At 41.5% G+C, this 10,000-nt stretch overlaps 1 protein-coding gene and 1 long non-coding RNA gene across 2 annotated transcripts in view; both read left to right on the top strand.

Annotated features, from left to right (window-relative positions):
- The first annotated feature begins 190 nt into the window (after positions 1 to 190).
- On the top strand, positions 191 to 4,022 carry LOC123509424. Its single transcript, XR_006676197.1, has 3 exons — positions 191 to 322; positions 2,962 to 3,265; positions 3,928 to 4,022. It is a non-coding gene; the product is annotated as an uncharacterized LOC123509424 (long non-coding RNA).
- A 4,448-nt stretch (positions 4,023 to 8,470) lies between these two features.
- The window catches only part of LOC123509572 (glycine-rich cell wall structural protein 1.0-like), a 2,373-nt gene continuing 843 nt past the window's right edge, over positions 8,471 to 10,000 (top strand). Inside the window, exons 1-3 of the mRNA XM_045263942.1 lie at positions 8,471 to 8,511; positions 9,502 to 9,756; positions 9,922 to 10,000. The exon at positions 9,922 to 10,000 is cut by the window's right edge and continues 141 nt beyond it. Of these exons, the coding sequence (XP_045119877.1) occupies positions 8,509 to 8,511; positions 9,502 to 9,756; positions 9,922 to 10,000 (337 nt within the window). The 5' untranslated portion in view covers positions 8,471 to 8,508. The remainder of the gene's footprint in view (positions 8,512 to 9,501; positions 9,757 to 9,921) is intronic.

Here is a 10,000-nt window from a genome sequence, read left to right on the forward strand (position 1 = left end):
GAGTCTGACAACCCTCCCTCCCCTCCCCTCCTTCCCTCCTCCCCATACCTCCACTTTCTCCCTCCCTCCCTCCCTCTCCTCCTCCTTCCCCGGCCATCCTCTTATTTCCAAAAAACTGAAGATTGATTGACTTTTTTCGCCCAGCGCTTTTTTTTTCGTTTTTTCATCGCAGCAGTACAGTTTTCGTGTGAGTGAATGTGGGTAACAGCGGGCGTGTCTCGTGTGTTTGTGTGTTTGTGTAGGCGTGTGGGTTTAGGATATATATGAGCAGGTGACGTGGTGTGTGTAGGCCCACTTGAGTCTCCGAAGTCACTCAGTCATGGTGAGTCCTCATAGGTTTGTTTGTTTTGGAGTGTAAACTTTCGATGCTTTCTAAATGAGTTCTCCGTAAGTCACCGCTTCCGTTTTCCTTTTGATCGGTTTTGCGTTTTCACTTTCGATTTTGCTCCGTGTTTTCTGTGGAATTGTCATTTTCTATGCTTTAATTTTACTTAGTCTCATTTTTGACGCTTTTTAATTAGTTTTTTCCTTAGTTCTTTGTTCCGTTTTCTTTTCATTGGCTTTTGATTTTAACTTTCGATTCTATTCCTTTTTTTTTTTACCTGATTGAAATGATGTGTTTTCTCGTCTTTATTTAAATCCTATTGACTTTTGAATGAGTTGTTTGGAGTTCGCTGCTCGCTTTTACTTTTATCTGCTTTGGTTATTAGCTTTCAATTCCTTTCTGTTATTTTTTTCTTCCGCTTCTCTTCCTTTCATTTTTAAGTGGTATATACGTTTTCTGTGACTATTTCGATGCTGTTGTTCTCTACCTTAGTTACCCATAAGATTCCACCCACTGATTGGTTTCAACTATCGATTCACCTCAAACTTTTTTTCTCTCCCTCTTCTTTTTATCTCTTCTTGAAGGGATAAGCTTTCTTCTACTCAATTGAAATCTTGTGCTAGCTTGTATTTTTGTAGTCTGATCACTTCAATTGTTACATAAAAGCATCTTCTAGTACATACATTCTTATTATGATATATTTTAAAAGAAGATAACTTTAACAAACGTCTTTTTCAACATATTTACGAAGGTGATTTTTAAACCGATTTCTTTGTCTTTATCTGTTTTCAAAGTTACACGGGCTGTTTCCTAAGAGATTTTCGTCTTTTCTTTAAATATCTCCGAGTGTTATTCTTGATGAAGTTTCAACTACAATATCTGGACTTCTTGATGTTATATTGTACTCAATTGTTACGTAAAAGCATCTTCTAGTGCATATGTTTTTATTTTGATACACTTACAAACTATTTTTTTTTAACATCCGTCTACATTTTGATATTTACGAAGATGATCATTACCTAACTAGTTTCTTTGTCTTATCTAATTTCAAAGTAGTGCATACATAGACTATTTCCTAAGAGAATTTTGCCTCTTCTGTAAAATATCTCCGAGTGTTATTCTTCATAAAATTTCTACTACAGAATCTGAACTTCTTGACGTTATATAGTTCGTCTATTTCTAGTTCAAACCAAGTATTTCTAAGTTATATAATATTTTCTTTTCTACGTTTCTTAGTGTTTTTTTTATTTTCTTTCCTACCTTTGTTTTCTTTTTCTTTTACCTGTGACTGTATAGATTTCTTTTCAATTGGTTTCTTCACGTGGCAAGAGTGAGCGAGCAGGAGGAAGGAAGCAAAGTATCCCAGCCACTCCTTGTTAGCTAATCATGGGAGACAGACTCGTGCCGGAAAGGTTTAGTCACGGAGTTTGAACTGAAGGGGAGGGAGAGGAGACGAGTTGAGAGAGAGAGAGAGATGGAGAAAAAGTGAACAAATAGAAAGGTTCAGGGTTGTTTCTGTCTCATCATCATTGCCCTGTTTTCCTTTTTGTTTTTTCTCTTTATCTCTCTGTCTTTATCTCTTTCTCTCTTCTTGTTTATTTGAAATGTTTTGATAATTAGCTTTCTTCTTTTTCTCTGTTTTTTTTTTTTTTGTATTTTCATTAAAATTTTTGACAATCATGTGTTGTTTTTAGATCTCTCTCTCTCTCTCTCTCTCTCTCTCTCTCTCTCTCTCTCTCTCTCTCTCTCTCTCTCTCTCTCTCTCTGTTTTTCACCTCGTCATTATCCAAACTCTTCTTCATAATCATCCTCTCTTCCTCCTCTCTTTTCACTCTTCCCTCTTCGTTCTCTTCTGCCCCTCACCTCAATTTTTCCACCCATGTCCTTCACTGCTTTGTTGACACCAGCTCTCTCTCTCTCTCACTCTCCCTTACTCTCTCTTCCTCCTACATTTGTCTTTCTTCCATAATCCCTTGACCTGCCTTCGCTTAACCTCCATATCTTTCTTCTCTTTCTCCTCTTCCCCTTCTCCTCCGCCTCCTCCTCCTCCTCCTCCTCCTCCTCCTCCTCCTCCTCCTCCTCCTCCTCTTTCTTCTCCTCCTTTTCACGCTAAATCATTAATCCTCTGCGCTCTTTACCACCTTCCCTTCCCTTCCCTTCCCTTCCCTTTACATGGCCATTTACCTCCCTTTCCCCTCCATTTTGCCTCAATGTTTTCTTTTCTCCCTTTTGTCTCCTCTATGTACTTTTCTACTTTCCCCCTTTCCCCTATTTTTTTCCCTTTTACTCTCATTTTCGCTTTTTTATCTATTTTTTTTTTTCATCGGTTTCCCTGTAGTGGATGGTGATGCTTTTTTCCTCACCTCCTCATTTTTCATCCATAATTTTCCCTTACTTAATTATTCCCTCTTTTGCTGTGATTTATTTCCTCATTGTCTTAGTTTGTTTGTTTTTTTTTTTATCCTCTTATCACTTCTTCCTCTATTCTCCTCTTTGATATCTCCTTCCTTCGTCACATATTCTTATTCCATCACCTCTCACATCACTTACTCTCTCATCACTCCCTTACTTCATTTCTTCACCTCTCCATCACTCTCCCCTCACTCATCCTCTTACTCTCCTTTACTCTTCCACAGCGCTGCTCTCTCCTGTTCCTCTTGGTGGTGGCGGTGCTGGCGGCGGCGCTGATGGGGGCTGACGCTGAACCAGGCAAGGGACGCCGCAGACACAGAAACCGCTACCACTATGTCTACGTACCCGTTCACGTGCCCGTACACCACCACTCCGTCAAGCACGTGCACCATGGATACGGCCACGGACATTCCAAGGGATACGGACACGGCGGAGGCTACGGACACTCTGATGGATACGGACATGGACACGGACACGGACACAGTGGCGGATACGGACACAGTGGATATGGTGGTTATGGACATTGAGGTATGGTGGTTTGTATTTTGCCTTGTTTTTTTTTTTTTTTTTTGTCCTTTTGCGTTGTTTTTTTGTGGGTTTTGGGTCTTCTCTATTTGTTTATCTGTTTTTTTTTTTCCTTTTCTTGTAGTTTTTTTTTTTTTTCCTTTTTATTGTTTATGGATTGTGATTGTCTTTGTATTCACTCAGTTTTTTTCACTATTATCTTCATTACGTGTGTTTATTTTCTGTTATTTCATTTACTCCTTCATGTATTCATTCATCTATCAATTAATTCATTTTTACTCATCTTTTACCATATTTCTCTTTATTATTTATCAATGTTATATAATTTATACAACTTGAAGTGTTTTGAGAACGAGGATTCTTTTTCTATTTATTCTTTTTTTATCTCTTTCGTATATCAAGATCTCTGTCATGATACGCGCATACTTTCTTTTGATATTCTACTTGCTTATTTGTGTATATGTTTTGTTAACCATGATAGTACACGCAAACCTGATTTTCCTTCCTCTTCCTCCTCCTCCTCCTCCTCCTCCTCCTTCAAGTACTACTACGACTGCCACTACTACTCTTTCTCTTCTTTTTCCTGTTATTTATCTATATTTTCTACTAATCTTCCTCATTATTTTTCGTATAAAAGTCTTTCTCACAAATCTTTCCTTTTACAGTTTGCTGGGACAAGGTGAAGAGTGAACCATGAAGGCCTTGTGTGTGTGTGTGTGTGTGTGTGTGTGTGTGTACATTTAAGTATCGAAGTAGTTGTAACATTTATATAGAAGTAATGTTGAGATTCTTGATAATAAAAAGTTGTTGATTAGTAAAGAATTGTTTGATTTGTTTTATATTAGTTCACCTCTTGTTGTTGTAGTCTTCCTTCATTCTTCTTCTTCTTCTTCTTCTTCTTCTTCTTCTTCTTCTTCTTCTTCTTCTTCTTCTTTCTTGTACATTTTATTGTTTCATTTCCTTCCTTTCTGTTTCTATTTTTCATTCATAGTTAATTTTCTTTCTTTTCTTTCTCTCTTTCTTTCTCCCCTTCTTAGTTCGTTCGATCGTCTCCCTCTCTTTTTTTGCGGTGGTAGTGGTAGTAGTGGTGGTGGTGGTGACAGTGGTGGTACTGGTAGTGGTGGTGGTGAAGGTGAATGATAACAGTGGCAGTGATGGTGGTGATAGTAGTTTTAGCAGTTGTGGTAATAGTAGTGGTGGTGGTGGTGGTGGTGGTGGTGGTGGTGGTGGTGTTTGTGAGGCTAATGCGGCTGCTGGTGCTACTGTTGGTGATGATGACGATGATGTTGATGGTGATGATTGGGCGGTTTTGGCTTTCCTTTTTCTTTTCTCTTGTATTCACTATCTTTTTTCATTTTCTCTCATTATTATTGCTGTTGTTGTTGTTGATGTTGTGGTGGTGGTGATGGTGGTGGCGGTGGTGATTGTGGTTTTAGTGATAGTGGGAATAAGAGTTGTAGTAGTAGTGGTGTTAATGGTGGTGGTGGTGGTGGTGTAGTAGTAGTGATGGTAGTGGTGGTGGTTGCGGTGGTGGTGGTGGTGGTGGTGGTGATGGTGTTTCAAAATCTTCTATTCTTATTGTTGATACAAATACAAAAAATATTCCATCTATTTATTTTTGCTGTAATTTTGTCCATATTTTCAACGTTAACTACCTTTTACCTAATTGAACGTCATAGGAAACTTGCAAGAATTTGAAAAGGAGATGAAAATTATGTGACTTTTCTCCCTTTCACCCCCTATTCCCGCTCCCCTTTCCTTTCCCTCTCTCCCTCTCTCCCCCAGTCTCCCTCCATCCCGCCTCCCTCAATTTCCCTTTCTCTTACATATTTTCGTCTCTCTCTCTCTCTCTCTCTCTCTCTCTCTCTCTCTCTCTCTCTCTCTCTCTCTCTCTCTCTCTCTCTCTCTCTCTCTCTCTCAGTTAAATTTCTTCCGACGAAGCAACTTTTTTATTTTTATTAGTCACGTTTATCTTGTCTCGTAGTGAAGGTAGACAGGAGGAAAAGGAGGAGGAGAAGAAGAAGAGGGGAAGGAGGAGAAGGAGGAGGAGGAGGAGAAGCAGGAGGAGGAGGAGAGGAACAGCATCTAAGAAGGAGTCAAGGAGAATGATGATGAAGAGGAGGGGGATGAGAAGGACGATGATGAGGTGAAAGAGGAGGAGGAGGGGCAGAAAGAGAACGAGCCTTTATAAAGAAGATAAGAATGTATTACCATTATCATCACCATTATCACCACCACCACCATTACCATTACCACCATTACCCTCATCATCCACGCAAGACAAAGGTTAACCAGCTATGTAATTCATGTCACGCAAGGAAGAGTCACGGGTATGTACGAACGAATAACAGTAGAGAGAGAGAGAGAGAGAGAGAGAGAGAGAGAGAGATAGGGGGTGGAAGACATTGCGTTAGAACTGTTAGCGATGAGAGACACAAAAGAATATACAATGGGAAGAGAAACCCCTTTAGGAGACCCATACATGGTACTAGCCCGTGACTTAAGGGAACGGCAAAAGAAGATGGTCGTGAAGAAGCATTAGCAACGTTTTATGACTCAGGCTGTATTCAGAAATCGAGCTCTCTCACCACGACACAAAAATGCTTAGCCGAGTTTCCAAGCGTGTTTCTCTGTTGGATAATGTTGAAAAGTGGTCAGTCTGTTACTAGAATCGTAAAAACACTTAAAAACTCTTCTTTAGGACCACAGCTCTCCCATTACGACCATTTTCTTTAGGCCACAGAGATACTTAGCTGAATTTTCAGGTGTATTTATCCTGTTGATAATGTAAGAACGTGGTCAATCGTAAAAATACTTAAAAACTCTTATCTAGAACCACAGCTCTCCCATTACGACCATTTTCTTAGGCCACAGAGATACTTAGTCGAGTTTTCAAGCGTGTTTCTCCAGTTGACAATGTAGAAATGTTAATCTATCGTTAGAACGGTAGAGATATTTAGAAACCTTCCTTTAGAAACACTGCTCTCTCACCACAACTATTTCCTAAGGTCACAGAGATGATAAACCAGGTTCTGTAGAGTGTTTCTCCTGTTGATAATATAGAAATGTATAACCTGTCACAAGAACCCTAGAAGGCCACAGTGATGCTACTTAAGCTAGGTTCTCATGAATGTTTCTCCTGTTGATAATGTAGAAATGTTGTTAATCTGTCACTAGAACCATAAAAAAGCATTTCGAAGGCCATAGAAATGCTAAACCTGGTTCTCAAGACTGTTTCTCCCGCTGATAATGTAAAAATGTGCTTAATCTGTCACTAGAACCGTAAAAGAAGGCCACAAAAATGTATTGCTAAGTTCTCAAATGTGCTGCTTCAGTTGATAATATAGAAATGTCAATTGAACTATAAAAATACTTTTAAAAACCCGTGTCACTTCAGCACAGTCTTTTGAAAGCAGTGGCAGTGCGAACAGACATGTTTCTAAATATAGTTCTCTGTCTTGGATGCGACATGACACGGGCGAATGACAGGCTAACACTTGGGAACCTTTTTGAATGTTCCTGCGTCTCTATGTATCCGAATTTGGGAAGTTTTAATATTGATTTATAATTATTTTCTCTTATATTATAGGTCAGCGGTGTCTGAAGACCAGCAGGAAGGAGGAAGAGGAGGAGGAGGTGAGGAGGAGAAGGGGAGGAGTAAAACGAGGAGGAAAAACAGAAGGAAAAATAAAATGAACAAGTAGATAAGAGACAAGAAGACAAGATAGAAAATGAAAACGAGTCATAGAAAAGGAGGAAAAGAGAGAAGAAAAGAGAAGACTTGAAGGAGGAAAAGTGAATCTAACAAATAGAAAATGGAGAAACAAGAAAAGATTTATGGCTAAAAGCGAGAAGAAAAAGCGAAGACGAGGAGGAGAGAAGAAGAAAAAGAAGAAAGAAAAAATGGATAATGATGTAACCAGACTCATCAATTTCACTGGAAACGCAACAATCATGTGCAGTCACGTCACTTTCAGATGATGGGAAGAAGAAAAGAAGAGGAGGAGGAAGACATGCAAAGTAAAGTAGTAAGGGAAGAAGAAGAGGAGGAAAGGAAAAATTAGAAACAGCACCACTTCAATCAGCACAGAGAAGGTGAAGAAGAGGAAAAAGTAGGCAGAGGAGGAAGAGAAGGTGGAGGAAGAGAAGGAGGAGGAGGAAGAAGAAAAGTAGGTCTAGACAGCCGGTTATTATGACTTGTATAAAGTGAATAGGAAAAAGATTATTCATTTTTACACATACATCTACTTGTATCTCAACTCACCTGAGGAATTGACAACACAGGTGAGAAAACTAATTAACATGAGCACCTGTCCAGAAGAACAAGAAGAACAAGAAGAACAAGAACAAGAACAAGAGAAAGAACAAGAACAACAACAACAACAACAACAACAACAAGAAGTAAAGGAAGAAGAACAAGAACAAGAACAAGAAGAAGAGAAAATTGAATAAAAAAAGGTGCAAAATTGATCTTACATGGCTTCACTTTTTTCTCTTCTTTTTTTTCTTCTAGTATTATGAGAGTTAAGTAGCTGAAGTAAGATTAAGTAGGTCTTACTCTTACTTTTTCATTTCTTTTTCTCTCTTTTATTTCAAGTAAGCGTCTTTCTGTTCTTTTCATTTTTCTTAACTTTTCTTTTTTTCCATTCCCTCTTTCTTTCCTTTTTTTTCATTCATTCCTTGTTTCTTTCTTCTCTTTACATTCCTTTTCTCTCTCTCTCTCTCTCTCTCTCTCTCTCTCTCTCTCTCTCTCTCTCTCTCTCTCTCTCTCTCTCTCTCTCTCTCTCTCTCTCTCTCTCTCTCTCTCTCTCTCTCTCTCTCTCTCTCTCTCTCTCTCTCTCTCTCTCTCTCTCTCTCTCTCTTTATCAGCCTATCCATCTATATATCCAGTCTTTTTTTCTATCAATTCTTCCACATTTCTTTTCACAGATAACGAAAACCAAAATATTCCAAAACCATTCTTTTTCCTTTCCCTTTCCTTCCTTCGTCAGTAGCAAGTTAGTCAACAAGAGCGGGCGTGTCACCTGTCCGGAAGTAAGGCTTTGGCGATGATTTCTTTGACCCTGGGGGCTGGAGGGGGCCGGGGGGAGGTAGCAGGTCAGGTGAATGTGTCTGAGCAGGAGGAGGAGGAGGAGGAGCAGGAGGAGCAGGAGGAGGAGGCGAGGTGAGAGGCACATTTTCGGTCTATATATACCGGTAGGAGTCAGTGTGTGGCATTGTCTTGCGAAGTGAGAGCTGCTGGGAAGATGGTGAGCAGAGTTACTTGCTTTAACTCTCTCTAGCTCTCTCTCTCTCTCTCTCTCTCTCTCTCTCTCTCTCTCTCTCTCTCTCTCTCTCTCTCTCTCTCTCTCTCTCTCTCTCTCTTGCTTGCTCTCTTTATGGTGCTGTATCTCATTTGCACTGCAGTTAATCTCTTTCTCTTTTTTTTTTTATCTTTCTCTGTTGCTTGGTGTCTGGTTCTTTATTTATACTATTGTAACTCTCTCTCTCTCTCTCTCTCTCTCTCTCTCTCTCTCTCTCTCTCTCTCTCTCTCTCTCTCTCTCTCTCTCTCTCTCTCTCTCTCTCTCTCTCTCTCTGGCATTTTTAGTTTGTTTGTTCTGTTCCTTGTTTTGTGTGATTCTCTGTCTGTTTTCTTTATATTTTTCTGTCCTTTCTGTTGTGTCGTTCTTGTCGATTATGAAATTTCTAGTTTTTTTTATGCTTTTATTTCATCCTCCTTTCTTCTTCCTTTCTGTCTTTCAAAATTCTTACTTTTCCATTGTTTCTCATGCATGCACATTCTGCCATCCATTTTTCTTTTTCTTTTGTTTTTCCTTCCTTCTACTTTCCGTATTTAGCTTATCTCCTTCCTTCTATCTCCCCAACCTCCCTCTTCATCCTTCCTGCATCTCCGCAGATTTGCATTTCCTTTTCTACGTCTCTTCCTCATCGCCAGAGATCCTTCCCCTCCCAACACCACTACACCATGGCAGCCTTGTGTAGCCCCTCTCCTTCTGATTCTTTCCTTTCTTTCCTCTCCCTCTGAACATACCTTTCCCTCTCCCCAATCTGCCCCACTCTCCTTCGCTCCCTTACTCTCACCCCACCTTCTCCCTCATACCTGGTCTCCTCACCTTCCCTGCCTCATCTCCTTCATTCCCTCTCTCCTTCACTCTCATTTCCTTCATACTTTCTCTCTGTTACTCCTCCAGCACCTCCCCTCCTCACCCCTCATGTCTCACCCTTTCCCTCTCCCCAGCGCGCGGCAGCACTGCTCCTCCTGGCGCTGGTGGCGACGGTGGGCGCCGTCCCGGGCTTTAAGGGCTTTGGGGGCGGCGGCGGCAAGAAGGGCGGCGGCGGAGGATCTCGCTACCACTACGTATACGTGCCCGTGCACATACCCGTCCACCACCAACACACCGTCAAGTACGTGGGTGGATATGGCGGCGGTGGTGGCGGCTATGGTGGTGGCGGCGGAGGCTATGGCGGAGGTGGATTCGGCGGCGGCGGCGGCTATGGCGGTGGTGGACATGGCGGCTTTGGCGGCGGTCATGGCGGCGGCGGCGGCGGCTATGGTGGTGGTGGACATGGCGGATTTGGTGGTGGTGGACATGGCGGCTTTGGCGGCGGCGGCGGCGGTTATGGCGGTGGTGGACATGGCGGCTTTGGCGGCGGCGGCGGCGGCTATGGCGGTGGTGGACATGGCGGCTTTGGCGGAGGTCATGGCGGCGGCGGCGGCGGCGGTTATGGCGGTGGTG

This window comes from Portunus trituberculatus, chromosome 27 (assembly GCF_017591435.1).
Source record: "Portunus trituberculatus isolate SZX2019 chromosome 27, ASM1759143v1, whole genome shotgun sequence".
Classification (NCBI taxonomy): Eukaryota; Metazoa; Arthropoda; class Malacostraca; order Decapoda; family Portunidae; genus Portunus; species Portunus trituberculatus.